The following is a 17,292-nucleotide window of genomic DNA, read 5'->3' as shown; positions in this document are numbered from 1 at the left end:
TGACAGCCTCTTGATTCTTTACATCATGTTTGTCTTGATCATCACCTGCTGTTGTAGGACGAGATTCCTTGCCCAAAACAAGCTGATCAAGGCAAAGATACTCAAAGATGGTAAGCATACGCTGTTTCTAGGTGTTGTAGTTGCGGTCGTTGAACTTTTGACTGTGTTCCAACATGATGTTGGTTAATGATGCCATCACGGAAATCGAGGTTGATCGAGGTCAACTAAGTGAAAGCAAGAGACAGAAGAATCTGAAAAAAAATCAGAATAGAAACAGCTGCTGAAAAAACTGAAACCCTATATGAGATATCTGGCACGAATTCCAAGGCATGAATTTCGAGGTTTGGAAGAAACCCAAAAATTAAAATTTTCTGCACACTTAAAACAGCGTAACTGGTGCCAAAAACAAAGGCAAAAATCCCAACGTCCACAGAAATAGCAGAAATTGTGAACTGTTTTTAAATTCCAAGGCAAATTTGCTGGCACAAAAATCGAGGCACGAAAAACGAGGCACCCAAAAAAATTTGAGACCAACCCAAAAAAGCTCTCGAAAAACCCACCAAGAATCTGAAAACAAAATGCAGATCCGATGGCTCAAAAATCGATGCACGAAAAAACAATGCACCTAGAAAAATTTGACGACAACCTAGTTGAGCTCTCGAAAAACCCACCAAGAATCTGCAACCAAAATAAAATTTCGACTTGAATAGAAGTCAAAAACCTAGTCGAAAATTGCAGAAACCCAAGGGAAATTTTCAACCTGCAAAAAAAAACTGCCTAGGAAGAGAAAAAAATCTGCTTTTTTAAAACAAAAAACAGTTTTAAAAAAATCTCTTCAAAAAAAACTTCGAAAAAATTTTAATAATAAAAATTTTCAAAATTTTTAATTTCCATGCTCTGATACCATGAAAAATAAATTGAATGAATGATTCAATAATCGGATGATTACATTGAATGATATACACACGTATATATAGAGGTTACAAGACGATGTTCTATAATTAGAACATAACATTAAAGTAAAAGATTAAAGAGCTAAAAGCTAAATTAAGCTTAAAAGCTAATTAATTAAAAAGAAAAAGCTAAATGCTAAATAAAGCTTAAAAGCTAATTAACTAAAAAGTTAAATGACCATTAAACAAGGAACTAAATATAGGTGACTAAAATATAATTAAATATTCTAATACTTCCTCCCTCTTGGGAACCATTTGTTCAAGGAATCAGTGCCAAAGTTGAGCTTCCTAAGTTGGATCAATTAATGGGAGATTGCATTCAAGAAGCGTCTCGGCTGGCTGCGAAAGGAAATTTAAGAACCCTTATGATGAGCAATGTGTCCTCTTGGCTAAGAAGGAAGGCAGTCATTGGAAGAAGAATGATCTCAAGAGAATTAGAGATTCCAGCTCTTCTACCCCTTATTCAAGGAAGAGACCAAGAGACTTATCTCACATCCGATGCTTCCGATGCAACAAGCTTGGCCACTTTGCAAGGGACTGTCAAACTCACGACGAGCAAGAAGATGCAAACATAAATGAAGTATCAAATCCCCACAATCGTGAAGATTTTCTCTTTTGATCTATTGGTTTGTTGATCCATTCTTAAGTTAAAACTTCTGATCTTGTTGTTTTATTTCAGTAATGATGTATTGAAAACTAATCCTTACAGCTGTTCTAGAAAGAAAATTATCAGGTGTACAAGTATGATCCAAGAAGGCCCACTTCAGCTCATGTCATCAGATCTAGATTTGAAAGTCTACTCAAACTTTCAAACTTTCTCCTTATTAAGGAAACAAATTTGATAAATTCTAGATTTAGGATTGGTTCCAACTTTAAGTCAGGAAATTTGTTGTAGATTTATCATCAAGATAGGTTTTTAGAGGGAGTCTCATGATACGGTCAAAATATCCTATTTCAGTAAATCTTATTGCTGGTTTTCTAAACTTTGTGTTTCAGCTCTAATGATGGATTTAATAGAATATGTCGAATGTATGATCTCTACTTGATTATAGCAAAGTTATTTCCTTTCTTCTTCTATGTTGAAACTTGAAACTAACGGGTGTTCTTGTTTTATTCTATGATGCACTCGGTGTATCATCCACCCTCTGCGGAGTGCAAGGTGGTAGTTCTTTCTCACCCTCTGCGGAGTGCAAGGTGGTAATTCTTTCTCACCCTCTGCGGAGTGCAAGGTGAGTTCACTCTCTGCGGAGTGGTGGGTCGTTCTTCTCAGTGGAGAAGCTTATTGTATCCTCTGCGGTTGTGCATGAGTCATGTTGTATGTTTATGTATATATCTAAGTATTCATTTTTGCAAGAATGCATAAGGAAAGGTCTCCTTCTTCCTTTGTGGATGTGCATGATGAAAGATCATGAAATTCTGATGATATATGCAGGTCCCAGGAAAGTGTGAAGCTATGAAGTCTTGGATTCATCCTTTGCAAGCATTGCAAGAGGAATTTCATGGAAAGGTCCATATTGTGAAAACTTGTGTTCAAATTGCATATTGTATGGGCTGGGCCCTAATCATGTAATCTGGTTGTAAGATTCTGATTATGTATTTATTTTCCTCCCTAGTTAAGAGGGAGTGTTGGTTTTTATAACTAGGTAGGAAATTAAAGTTGAATTTGTTAGTCCCAATTAAGGTAAGGAGTGGATTTTAATTGCCCAAGGCAACATTGGAATCCGCCCTTAAGGGCTGGGCCCTCTTACCTTGAAAGGGTAATGTGTACCCTTTAAGGCTGAGCCCTTCTCACAGGCCACTCTCCTATAGGGCCAACCCTATATCTCACGCATCATAATATGCCTCTCACTTAAAGTGAAACGTGTTAAGGGATAAGGTAATTAATAAATTATATATTTACTACAAGCCGACCCTGTGAGAAAGGTATATATATATGCACTTCAAGATGAAATAATTCATTCATTATCACACCATCACTCAGCAAACCTATCCCATGAACGAACTACTTTGGTGATCAGCGAAGTATAATCAGAGGTTAGCGAACTGCATTTAGAAGGCAGCGAACATCATCTAAGGGTCAGCAGATCAACCTTGTAGACAACAGTCTCAATCTGCCTTCCTCCTTGACACAACAACAGTTATATTGCAGATAAGTTCATAGTTGCTATTTTCCCTAGGGTTCTATGCATATTTACTGACAGCTTTATGTGAAGCTCATTGTAAACTCTGTTAAATTATAGCCTAATCTAGATAATTTGGTTGCTGGGTTTTTCCTCCAAGAGGGAGGTTTTCCCAGGGTACATGTGTGTTATGCACTTAGCATTCTGATTTTCATTCTACATTGCTAATCTGATTACTTAAAATCAACACCAACTGCTCCAACATGTTTTATTCTTCTAAACAATAACTATCAAAAACAATTGAATGAATAATTGACAATTCTGAGGCTTATTTTGAAATCTTGCCAGGAGATATCACCAAATTGACCCAATTTTCCCCACTAAAATGCTGATGTAGCTCTAGTATGATGCAATTCTTCCAAACAAACCCTTGACTTCCTTATATGAGCTGTTGACAATGAATGCTGAGCAATAAATTTGAGTTGAAACCCTTCCAATTATTTCTTTGGCATCCATAGTTAAGATGGAATGGTACGGCTGGCTCAAAAATTCACAAATTTCACTGAATTCAGTCTCCTTTCTACCCAGATCTGTCAATCAGACTTCTGTGATGCTGCTGCTACCAATCAAATGCCTGATTCGAACCTCTTGAGGACCAAATTTAGTCTTTTATGCAGATCGATTGATGATTGATGAAAGGGTTTTTGCCCTAACATCAAGAGATTGGAGGATTCTGTCCCCAATCTTGCTCCAGCTCTCTACAAAATCGTTGCAGACCTGAAAAGTATTTCTTCCTTCAAAATTAAACACTCCAATAATCCCCAAAAATGCACGTACAAAGTCTTTTATCTCTCCAAACCCCAAATCGAACTTCCTAGAGGCATCTTTGAAGATTCCTTGGAATCTTTCTCATGTAAAATTAACCACCTTTTAAGTTATTAAACCTCCTAGGAAAAAGTGCATTGTAACTTTTAATATAAAGTTACTTATTCCGAAAATGAAGTAACTTATAAAGTCACTTTTATTAACTTTTTCTAAATTTAGAAAAAGTAACTTTATAACATAATGATAATATTATAAAGTTTTATTATAAATATCTCACCAAAGCAAAATTTGTCTAAGTATTGGTCTCCTTTGGCTAACCCATCATCTCCTAATACTGAACTTTATTAGAATAATACTTTATTATTTTATTCTTAATGCTCAATATTGTAAATTGAGTGTAAATATCTTAATAAGATCTTGCTCGATCTTATTGGCAGTTTTTTTTTAGAAACTTGCCCTCTTGTAATTCTTTGTAATCCTATTTATTGAGTGTTTGCTCATTGTTAATAACATCCAATTTTTTACCAATTACTTGCGTAATATGGTATCAAAGCCAAGTTATTTTCGAAAATAATTTTTCAATCATGAATTTTTAACAGTTTTTTTTTGAAAAATTTATTTGTTTATTCGAAATTGCTACTTTGGCAGTTTGTTTTGGCTGCAACTACTAGGGTTTTCTCGCTATTTTCTGCCCTCTCCTGCGACCTGTCTCTCCTTCATTTTGCGCAACCACGCGACTTGTTTTTTCCCGCCTGCAGTTTTTTTTTCTGCCATTTTTGGACGGAAATCTGCATTTTTGGCTAGGGTTTTGACCCTCCAGATTCAGTCGAAATTTTTTTCTGATCACAGATTCATGGTGGGTTTTTCGAGATCTCAACTGGGTCATTGTCAGAATTTTCTGGGTGTCTCGATTTTTGCGCCTCGAGTTTCGAGCCAGCAGATCCAAATTCCGACAGCAAATTCTTTTTGGGTTTTTCACAAGGATTTTTGGGTTGTCTTCGGATTTTTCTGGGTCAGCCATAATTTTTTTCTTGAAATTCGTGCTAGCTGTACTTCATTTTTTGAAGTCTGTACCTGCATCTGCCTCTATTTCTGCATTGGGATTCAAATTTTTTGAATTCCATGCCAGCGCCTTTTCTCAGTTTTTTCGTTTTTGGTGCATTCGGAAGCGTGCAAGATGGCGTCATTGACCAACTTGATGTTGGAAGGTAGTCGGCGATTTAATGGGAAAAATTATAACACCTGGAAGCAGCGCATGCTGACTATTTTTGAATATCGCCGCTTGGATAATCTTGTTTTGGGCACGGAGTCCTGTCTACAAACACTTGGAGCTGACCAGGACAAGTTTGATGACCGCAATCGAGAAGCTGTTATGCTTCTCAAGCTCTCTGTTACAGATGACCAGCTACCTCAGATTCCTTCGGGCAAGTCAGCTGCAGAAATCAAGAAGCATCTGAAGGAGTTGCATGAGACATTCGACAAGAGTCGAGCCTTTTTTCTGAAGAATCAGCTGTTCTCCATTACGATGGATGAACGCATGTCCTTATAGGAGCATCTTACAAAGGGACATTCGAGATCAGCTCGAAGCTATTGGTCGGCAAATGGAGGAAGAGGATATGGTAGTCATTACTCTGAAAAGTCTACCAAAACCGTATGAGCACTTTATAGAGACTCTCAACATTACTTCTACTAATGTTGATATGAAATTTCCAGAGTTATGCACCAAACTTCTGCAGCAGGATTGTTGGAAACAACAGTTTGGTAGCGGTGCTACTTCAGCCTCCTCAGAACATGCCTTTGCTGCCAAATCCTTTCACAAGGATAAAGGCAAATCCCAGTCATCCCAGTCCTTTCAGCAGAAGGGCTCTTCTCAGTCGCAGGATGGTTCCAAGAAAAAGGTGCAATGCAATTACTGTCACAAATTTGGTCAATTGATCAAATATTGCCGTACCAGATTGGCTTCCGAGCAGCGGAAGCAGGGAGGGTCTTAGCCTAAAGCCAATGTTGCTGAGCAAACAAAGCAAAAAGAGTCTACCTTTTATGCCTTCATGGCTAAAAGACCTGCAGATCATGTGAAGTCTTCTGCCTGGTACATTGATTCTGGTGCTTCTCGTCATTTCACTCACAGGCGTGATTGGTTTGTTGAGTTCTCTCCCTACACTGATTCAGTTATTTTTGGAGGTGGTGAAGAGTACACTGTTGTCGGCAAGGGCAACGTTCAGATACAGTTTGGAGGGAGGAATCTCATATTCCTCAATGTGTACTATGTTCCTGGTATGGAACTTAACCTCCTTTCTGTCAGTCAGATTATGCGGCATTCTCCTCAGCTGGATGTCATTTTCAGTACACATAAGTGCTCGATTGTTGATCGTGCTTCTAGCACTATTGTAGCCGTGGGCATTGAGGATCATGGTCTATATAGACTTGTGGATACAGGGGATTCTCTTGAGCATGCCTTCACAGCTAAATCTTCATCTATCGGCAGTCTCTGGCATTAGCGATATGGTCACCTGAACATTCATTATCTTGCACAGGTTGTTCAGGAAGACTTAGTACATGGTCTACCTGATATTCAGACTAAGAATCATCGCGTTTGTGAAGCTTGCCAGGCTGGGAAACAACACCGGACACCGTTCAAGGATGGTGACTCATGGCGAGCCTCTAAGGTACTGCAGTTGGTCCATGCTGATGTATGTGGTCCTCTGAATACTACTTCTATTACTGGGTGCAGATATTTCTTGCTTTTTGTTGATGATTTCAGTCGTAAAATGTGGGTGTATTTCCTTAAGCACAAATCAGATGTGTTTACTGTATTTCCAAAATTTAGGGCCTTAGTAGAAAAAGAGTCTAGTTCTTCTATTATTACTCTTAGGTCTGATAATGGGGGGAGTTTTGTTCTTCTGCTTTCTCTACTTTCTGTGATACATATGGCATCAAACGTCAGTTAACCACAACATACACCCCCCAGCAAAACGACGTTGTAGAACGTCGTAACCGCACCATTACAGAAATGGCTAGGTCTATGATGGAACATAGAAACGTTCCTAAGAAATATTGGGCAGAAGTAGTGTTCACAACAGTCTATCTTCTTAATCGGTCACCCACTTCTGTTGTTAAAAATAAGACTCCTGAGGAAGCATGGTCTAGTCGCAAACCTCGGATCAGCCATTTGAAAGTTTTTGGCTCTTTAGCTTGTGTGGATTCCTGATGCCAAGTGCACTAAGTTGGATTCCAAGAGTCAGAAGCTCATGTTTACAGGGTACAGTGACAACAATAAGGCTTATTGACTGATTGATGTAGACTCTGATCATCTTATCTTCAGTCGTGATGTTGTCTTTGATGAAGAACAAGGACCATTTCAGCTTTCCTCGTCTCAGCAACATTCTGAGGATTAGCCTTTGAAGGCTTCTGACTTAGGTATCTGTCTTCCATTCGGTTCACCCGATGGGAGGGATGATGCAGATTCTGTATTTGATGATGCACTACCTGAGTTTCCTCCGGAAGATGCTCATCTTCCTCCTCCTGATCTTGATCCGCTTCCTCTTCCTCTTCCAGTTATCTCTCCTGCTCCTGATGTTGGCACATCTACTCTTCGACCTAAATGGTGGGCTAAGACCATTAGTGATCTTCGTCCTGATGAGCTCATTGAGGGTAGAGCTTCTAGAAATAAGGGCAAACAACAAAACACAGTTAATTTTGCTCTTATGGCTAACATCCACAGTATCTATGAGCCTCAAACATATGCAGAGGCCAAAGGGATTCCAGAGTGGGAACAGGCAATGGATGCTGAGTTCCAAAGTCTTCAGAAAAATCACACCTGGGTTCTTTCAGATCTTCCTCCAGGGAAGAAACTCATTAGCTGTAAATGGGTATGTAAGGTCAAGTATCATGCAGATGGTACCTTAGATAAATATAAGGTCAGATTAGTTGCTCGAGGATTCACACAACGAGAAGACATTGACTATGAGGAGACTTTTGCTCCTACTGCCAAGATGAGTACTATTCGTCTTCTTCTCGCCATTGCAGCTCAGTATGGTTGGAAAGTCCATCAGATGGACGTGAAGAGTGCCTTCCTCAATGGTGAATTGCAGGAAGAAGTCTACATGACGCAGCCTCCTGTTTCAAGGTTGCCGTTTCAGAACCGCAAGTGTGTAGACTCCGGAAAGCACTCTATGGACTTAAACAGGCTCCTCGAGCATGGTACATAAAAATTGATCAGTACTTGGTTGCTCATGGCTTTCAGCGTAGTCCTTCAGACAGTAATTTGTATATCAAGCACTCTGGTAATGATATTCTCTTTCTTGTTGTCTATGTGGATGACTTGATCATTACTGGGAATTCAGCACATTTGATTTCATAAATCAAACAGGATTTGTGTAGCACTTTTGATATGACAGATTTAGGACTTCTTCATTATTGTTTGGGTGTTGAGGTTTGGCAGACTGATAGCAGCATCTTCCTTTCTCAGTCTAAGTATGCCAAAAGCTTGCTTGACAGGTTTCGAATGCAGGATTGCAAACCTGCTTCCACACCTATGGAAACTGGTCTGAAATTGTCAGCCAAGTTTGATTCTCCTCTTGTAGATGAAACACAATTCAGGCAACTAGTGGGCAGTCTCATCTATCTCAGTGCCACTAGACCTGACCTCAGTTTTGCAGTGAGCTACATCTCATGCTTCATGACGGCCCCCAAGGCTGACCATTGGGTAGCAGCGAAGCATGTCCTGCGCTATGTGAAAGGCACCTCAGATTATGGACTTCTTTACACTAGGAGTGATGATCCTAGACTCAGTGGGTTCACAGATTCAGATTGGGCAGGCTCAGTTGATGATAGGAAATCAACCTCTGGATATGTGTTCAGTTTGGGATCTGGTGCAGTCACCTGGACTAGTAAGAAGCAGCAGGCAATGGCTCTCTCTTCGACAGAAGCAGAGTATAAAGGAGTTGTTAAGGCAGCTTGTGAGGCAGTTTGGCTTTGCCGGATGCTTGGAGATATGCAAATATCTCAAGCAGGTCCGACTCCCCTGTTTTTGGACAATCAGGGAGTTCTCAAACTTGCCAAGAATCTAGTCTTCCATGAAAGAACCAAACATATAGAACTTCATTGTCACTACATTCGGCAGTTGGTTGAAGACGGATCCATTCAGTTGTTGTATGTTCCTACCTTGGAGCAGTCAACAGATATTTTCACCAAACCCCCTCAGTCGAGATAAGTTTGTAAAATTCAGGGGGTCTATTGGTGTAGTTGATAGATTGAGCATTAAGGGAGGGTATTAGAATAATACTTTATTATTTTATTATTAATGCTCAATATTGTAAACTGAGTGTAAATATCTTAATAAGATCTTGCTCGATCTTATTGGCAGTTTCTTTTTATAAACTTGCCCTCTTGTAATTCTTTGTAATCCTATTTATTGAGCGTTTGCTCATTGTTAATAACATCCAATTTTTTACCAATTACTTGCGTAATAAACTTCACCTATGGAGCTGGGTGACAGGTGAATTTATGCATTCGTATAGCAACTAGAGAAGTGGGGACATTACATATTTATGCTCACTTTATTGAAATTAATAAGTTTTTTCAGAATAATAAGACACCATTCACATTTTCACACAAATGTCTAGATAGGAGTATTGAGCATGCCATCTTTTTAAAAATCAATCCTTTTCTTTTTTTGGAATGGTAAATTTTATAGGGGCTCTAAGTTCTTTGTCTTCTATATAACCAAATCCATTTTCTATTTTTGGAAATGTGTTTTGGCAATCTCTCCAAGGTTCTTAGAATTGCAGCCTTCTTTCTTGATTCCACTATTCTGTCTAAATTCTTCACAAACCATAAAATAGCCATTTTTGGAACACCTCAACTCTTTTGGGACAATCATGGACTAAGATTCTTCTTGGCCTCCCCTTCTGTTATTACCTCTTTCTTTGAAACGACACTTAAGTGGAATTGCTTGGGGATACCTTATTTGCTTCTGTTCCTACAGATGCACCTTGTGACTTTGGGTAATAAAGTTTCAACTTGGAATTGTTAACTGACTGTTAAGCAACTAAACATCCAGTGTATTGATCATAGAGTCCATTTTCCTGCTGGTCTGTTGCACAGTTGATTTAACTTTCATATTTTTTGATGTGAAATAAGACTTATTCCATGTTGTTTCCAAAAAGTGTTCTGTGTCTGTGTTTGGTTCTGCTTGTTCTTCATTACATTGCATTGTTATTGATACTACTAGGAAGAAACTAAGCTATATTCATTGACTGTTTCTTTGTGATGTACGTTGACTCAGCAAGAATACGAAGAAGCTAGAAAAGCAGTACAAGCAGAGTTAGTGAAAGGCATTTCTGTGGCTGACATTCGCAAGAAGTTACAGTTAGGAGGCACTCAAATGAAATGTGATAGTAGACAAGAGAAGATGCAGACCTTCCAGCACATTCCCCGCAAGAAGAGGGACACATCATACTTACTGAATAAGTATTCTGATAAAGCAACTGAATCCAAGATTTCTGCAATGTCTATAAAGGACAATACATCACATTTGGATGCATATGCCATGGAAGGGCTCGATGGTAGAACTATTCTTCAAAAAACAACCTTCAAACTTGGGGATAAACAGCTACTGGTCAGACTTAGTATCAATATTAAGCATTGTTTTTCTGTAGTTATCTTTAAGGTTGTCCTTTTCACAATCCTTTTTCCTTGTGAAATAGGTACATTTAGTAAATAATGGGGACGAGACTTCTGCAAGGCTTGTAACAGATAGCAGAGAGCCTTTTATACTTCATTGGGGATTATCAAAGAATTCAGCTCAAGAATGGCTGGTATGTGCTCTATCATGTACTTTGAAGTAGTTTTGCTATTGCCACCACCATAGTAGTCTATCAAAAGAATCTTACAGTTGGAGTTGCAGGCTCTAGATTTCTGCTCAATATGCTCATTGAGCACTTGAATACAGAGGTTTTCCTTGAGCTATTTTAACTTTTAAGCAAAAGCCACAATTATGATGTAGGTGCCTTCAGTGAATTTTAGACCAAAAGGGTCAAGCATGGTGGATGGAGCCTGCGAGACACCATTTGAAAGGGCATATGCTGGAAGTGCATCTTTTCAGGTATCATGATAATTAAAAACTATTCTGCCATCCTCTCTGCTGTAATATTTTATATTAAAAAATTTAGTGCAGAAGGGTATTGATAATTCTGTTAGTTATTCACTAAATAAATTTGTTGGTCAGCATTCTTTCTATAGTTGTACTTGCCTGTTAGAATTTTATCAAATTACAAATTCAAAACATGTCAAAGTTGATGATTCTTATTTATCATCGATTCACTCAGTTGATCTTTGTTTATTGCTTAAATAGTTCCTGGAACTCAAACTTGGGAAGAGCGATTTTATTGGAATATCGTTTGTTCTTCGGTCTAATGGTCAATGGATTAAAAATAATGGTTCAGACTTCTACATAAGCCTGAAAGCTGCAGATAGAAAACATGCAAAGGTTGTTTTCTACTCAAAAAACCTTAATGCCTATATAATTTGCTATACAATTTATTTTTGGGTAATTTTATCAACTTAGTAAAGATTTTATCGTAAGCAGATGTTATTTGAAGTACAATAGAAAGTATATAACTATGCAAGAGGAAATTAGAACATTATTTAGCCTGTAAAATTATCCCTTTAAATCTTTCAATCAAGTTAAATTTATTTGTTTTATCATCAATGCTAAATCTAGTCTATTCTTTATCAGTTTATTCAATTTGTATTTACATTTGGACTGTTGAATAGAGCATAGGTGATGGCAAAGGTACCACCAAATGGTTGTTAGATGCAATAGCTGAAAAGGAGAAGGATGCAGAGAGATCACTTATGCATAGGTCAGTGTAAATTTTCTTACAATACACTTTTAAGACATGACAATTTTATTGGAAATGGGTTATATCTTTCTATCTTTTGCATTATAAAGTTTGCCATAAAAGCTTATAAATTAAATGATTCCAACCACTAAGGTCAAAGTTGTAAGGATCTAAAAACAGGCTTTTCTTCTTTTTCTCATGTGCCTACTACCCCAAAGCTTTTTGCAACCCTCCAGGGTACCATTAATGTAATGCCCCATTTTGGAATATTCTTGATTTTTGACCTAAAACAATAATTCCAAATCAAGATGAGAATTGCATAATATTTATAAATATAACTTCATCAAAAATTATGAAATTTTATTATGATATTCAATTTATAAGTCTATGAATAATTCTGAAAATAGGAACTTATCTTGATTTTCTACAATAATTCTCCTTCAAAGTGTCTTGCCAAAGATCAACAATTCTTAGATCAATAAATCATAGCACAATATTCAATTGATCAAATCGTGAATTACCTGTAAATTTCTTGCAAATCTTCTGAGTTAAAGATCCTGTTCCTAACTCAACAGTGACAAAACCAAGAAACCCGTCCTTAGTTTGTTAAAGGTAGGAAAAGATCTCGTCTTTCCAAAGCCTAGCTCAGCCTATGAGCCCGGATCCGTGTAGTGGCAATACCAAGGACCCTATCCCTAGCTTGTCAAAGGCTAGGAAGAGATCCTATCCTTCCAAACCTTAACCCATCCTGTGGGCCCAGACCTCGTCCGGTTTGCAAGTACTAACTAGAATTCAAAATTGATATCTTGATGTATTTGCTAGATTATTGCTGTTTGCTTGATTTCTCTTTATTGACATCTCTTGACAGATTGATGAGCGGATGCTTAAATGTTGCTTGAAGGAATTGATGCCTGAATTATTGATATTTGAATAATAGATTTATTCATTGATTGCTTTTGAATGATTGATGATTGAATGAATGCTGATTGATATATTGTTGTGTCATGATTTTATAGATTGACTCTTGAATGGATTACCAATTATGTATAGCTGAATGAAATGATATTTGATGATGACTTATGATGATTCTCCCTTCATTAATCCTTCCTTGATTTCTTGATGAGTGATGATGTATTGATGTTACTAGGAATGATCTCCATATGTGTGTGTGTATCTTCTTTATGGAAGAGTCACACCCTTTCTCACACCATCACTACTCTTGAAAACATAATGTAATTTACTTGCATAGTCACATAATATTCTATTCCCAATTGAATGATTGAATGCCCATATCCTTTATGAATTGAAGATTTATTGAATGGTTGTCTCAATAGAATCATTTGCTCTTTATATCCATTTCTTGAAATAGTCACCATCCTTCACAAGGAATGAATCACTACACTTCACAAGAATTGAGTCACCCTTTGTTGTTTCCTTTAAGAATAATAATTTATTTCCAAATTGATTTCCTCCATTCCCCATTTGATGTAGTCACCACCCTTCACAAGGAATGAGTCACCACACTTCGCAAGAATTGAATCACCCTTTGTTGCTTCCTTTAAGAATAATAATTTATTTCCAAATTGATTTCCTCCATTCGTGATTTGATGATTGATGGATGTCCCTCTCAAATGAAATGATCTCCCTTTTTTATCTCATGTGTCAGGGAGTCACAACTCTTCATTTCATGCCTTTTGACCATTCATTAAACTTAATTAAAGTTTAATTATATTATATTTTTATTTATTTATTAATATTTGAATTTATTATTAAATCCCATTTCAAAAAGGGGACATTACAGTCTGCCCTGCTCAAGATTGCTTGTCCTCAAGCAATCACAAGCTGGGATGCTTTCTTAGAGATACCCTGCAGATGCAAAAACAATTTTTTAATACTTGGTCTCCACAATACTCGTCTCTTCCATAATTTAGGCCTTGACTTTTCATAATTTAGGACATGACCGTCTTCATACTCATAATAGGCTGCTATCTTTCCTTGTCATGACTGTCACACACCACAATGAACTTGACCTTCAAAAGTGAGAATGTGAGGGACCTCTCTCCAACTGTCCTCTTGTTCATTTAACCTTTGTTCATTGTACATTTGACTTTGCGATGTTTTTCTGTACCTATCGTAGTCTTTTGTCCTCATGACTGTTTTAGTTTGCATTATTTCACTCTTGAAACCACTTGCATTTATAGTTTTTTCCCTTTGAAATTCAAATGTAAATGCTCACAAATTCACCTCTCCAAATTTCATTTCATTTCACTAACATATGGCGTCCTAATGACATTTCATTCCATTTCCCAAGGTGGGCGCCCAAGTTGCATTTTAACCAATAATTAAACAAGTTCGAACTTGCCTAAAGTCTTCAACAATAACTTAATGCATTCTCCAAATTTCAACGCTTAGACTTAGGAAAATATAACATTGATATTATATATAAATATGTCTTTTCCTAAGTCACCCAATATATCATTAATTAGTAATAAAATAATTAAATATTAAACCTTAGGATAAGGAAATAATATTTAATTAAACCACTTATGATTCCAATATTGATTATCAACAAAATTTAGGATGAAGCTAAGCAATGAAGACCACTGAACTGCTATAGGACCCTGTCCAAATTGCTAAAAATAGAATTGCTCAATACTGCCACTTACTAAAAATAGTAAGTCATGAAATACTCCTCCGAAAAACATGATCTTCGCACTCGGAGAAAGAGCTTGGAAACCTCAATAAGACAACATCATCCAAACAGCCAAACCCTAACTTACTAAAAATAGTAAGTTCTCACTTCACCAAAGAATCAAATGCATGTTATGCCACCCTGGAACTCATGAAAAACCCAGAAGGAAACCATAGACAAAACTGAAGAATTCCCTCCTGGTAAACCCTAAAAAGCTCGAGCAGAACTCCACAAAAGTTAGAAACCCTAATTCTCCTTTCCACATAGCCTACGGGTCTCCGGAATAGGCCATTGGACCACTGAATGCACATCACTGAGAAGGGGACATTACAGTCCGCCCTCCCCAAAATTGCTTGTCCTCAAGCAATCGCAAACCGGGATGTTGTAATATCTCCTCATTCTCCCAAGTAGCATCCTCCACCGGTAAGTCTTTCCACTTAACCAAATATTCTCTAATGGTCCTCCTTAAAAGTTGTTCCCTGACATCAAGGATTGCTTTAGGAACTAGCACCAACTCTCCCTCTTCATCCAAAGGAGGTAGATCAGAAGAAACTATCACATTGTGCCCAAGCACCTTTTTGAGGCATGACACATGGAAGACATTATGTACCCGGCTACTTGCTGGTAGCTCCAACTCATAAGCCACAACTCCCACTTGCTTGATGACCTTGAATGGTCCATAAAAACATGGCTTAAGTTTTTCCGCTCCACTCTTCTTAAGAGCAGGCTGTCTGAAGGGCTGGAGTCTCAAGTAGACCATATCACCAACCTCAAATGAACACTCAATTCGTTGCTGATCAGCGTACATCTTTTGCTGGTTTTGTGCAATCTGGAGGTTGTCCTTCAATGCCTTCAGAATATCTTGACACTGTTGAACCATATCCCTAGCTTGAGGTTCTCTTCTATTTCCAAACACCAAATCAGCAAAGCTAGGGGCCTTGTATCCGTAGAGTGCCAAGAAAAGAGACATCCAGATGGACATGTGATAAGTGGAATTATAGCAGTATTCACCAAGGTGTAGCCATCTTACCTACGCCTTCTGCTGTTCTGAAACATAATTTCTCAAATAACCTTCCAACCACTTATTAACTATCTCAGTTTGTCCATCTGTCTGAGGATGGTAACTCGTGCTTGAGGTGAGCACAGTACCACACAATCTGAAAATTTTCTGCCAGAAAGAGCTTAGGAACTTGCTGTCCCTATCATTCACAATGTTTTTAGGCAGCCCATGTAGCCCAAACACCTCACGGAAGAATAAATCAGCAACCTGAGCTGCTGTAAATGAGCTGGTGATAGCAAAAAAATGAGCAAATTTCGTTAATCTATCTACCACCACATAGATACAATCCTTCCCACTAGCTCTCGGCAACCCAATGATGAAATCCATAGAGATACTTTCCCATTTTTGACTGGGAATCGACAGTGGTTGCAACAATCCAGTGGGTGCAGTGTGCTCACCCTTGTTCCTTTGACAAACATGGCATCCCCTGATAGACCTCAGAACATCCTTTTTCAACCCTTTCCAAGAGAATCACTCTCGGATCTGCCTATAAGTTTTGAAAAAACCTTGATGGCTAGCAAGAGGAATGTCATGAAAGGTCTTTAATACCTTCTCTTTCAGCTTAGATTCAGGTAGAAGAAGGATCCTACCCTTGTTCATAATCAGTCTATCAACCAATCTGTACCTTTCATCATGAAAAGTGCCCTCTATGATGTTGGTTGCAAACTGATTTTTGGCATAATCAACAAGCAACAAGTCCCTCCAATCAGCTGTAAGCTTACTCATAGAGCTCAAATGGGGTTTCCGGGAAAGAGCATCTGCCACTATGTTGTTGTTCCCTTTGACATATTCAATGTCAGTGTCATAAGCCCGAAGCTTACTAACCCACTTTAGCTGCCTTTCGTTCAAGTCCTTCTGGTGCATGAAGTGCTTAAGACTGTTATGATCAGTCTTAACAACGATCTTACTCCCCACAAGATACTGCCTGAACTTCGCAAGGGCATGCATTATGGCAAGAATCTCCTTGTCATATATTAAATATAGCCTTTCAGGTCCTCTCAACTTCCTACTTTCAAAGACAATAGGATGTTTGTCTTGCATAAGAACTGCACCAACACCTTCTCTTGATGCATCACACTGTAGTTCAAAAGGCTTGGTGAAATCTGGTAAGGCCAAAACAGGGCATTCAGAGTGTTCTTTGGTGTTTGGTCCCAGTGATGGACTTCTAGCTTTGTGGTCCAGTGTCATAGTGACACGCTTCCAATGCTCGGCTCAGATCTCACGCCTCTGCATTGCGTTCCTACATCTTTTTCTTCAGCTTTCAGCGCCTGGCTCCTTGACGTCTCAGGCCTTCTCGTGGTTCTTCGGGACGATGCCTTCGACCCGCGAACAATCAATCTCACTTTAATAAATCAATATGAAAAATTAAAATTAATTTAACAAACATTAAATTTTTAACGTTTGGCCTCGTCTCAATGGAGTTCGGGATTTAAGAAGCTCTTTGTGAGATGTATCTTTTAAATGTTTTCGCTTTCTCCTTTGGCTGTTTACTCCATTTTAATGCCAACCTTCAATTTTGGAAAATTTAACCTCTCTGCACGATTTTATTTGGTAGGTGAATAATTCGTTTCAAATCGCAATGCCCCCCTTGTGAATTTCGGCCTATGTGACTAGAATGTGAAATGATCTTAAGTTTTACAAAAACTACGAGGCGTTTGCACAAAATGTGCGATTTTGATTTGGTGATTCTCAGATAGAAGGCCCCTTTTGTGAGCTTGTTGTCATTTTCACCCTTTCCTATTTTTGAGCTCACTAGCCTATTTCGGCCTAGAACCACGTTTTGCACGCCTTTGCCATT

At 38.1% G+C, this 17,292-nt stretch overlaps 1 protein-coding gene across 1 annotated transcript in view; it reads left to right on the top strand.

The window, feature by feature from the left end:
* Positions 1-17,292, top strand: part of LOC131027322 (alpha-glucan water dikinase 1, chloroplastic) — a 262,802-nt gene that overhangs the window by 37,586 nt on the left and 207,924 nt on the right. The window contains exons 6-10 of the mRNA XM_057957336.2: positions 10,185-10,517; positions 10,606-10,716; positions 10,905-11,003; positions 11,253-11,387; positions 11,675-11,763. Of these exons, the coding sequence (XP_057813319.2) occupies positions 10,185-10,517; positions 10,606-10,716; positions 10,905-11,003; positions 11,253-11,387; positions 11,675-11,763 (767 nt within the window). The remainder of the gene's footprint in view (positions 1-10,184; positions 10,518-10,605; positions 10,717-10,904; positions 11,004-11,252; positions 11,388-11,674; positions 11,764-17,292) is intronic.

The sequence above is a fragment of the Cryptomeria japonica genome, chromosome 3 (assembly GCF_030272615.1).
Source record: "Cryptomeria japonica chromosome 3, Sugi_1.0, whole genome shotgun sequence".
Lineage (NCBI taxonomy): Eukaryota > Viridiplantae > Streptophyta > Pinopsida > Cupressales > Cupressaceae > Cryptomeria > Cryptomeria japonica.
Note: the sequence above shows the minus strand (reverse complement) of the source record. Positions and strands in the feature narration are given on the sequence as shown.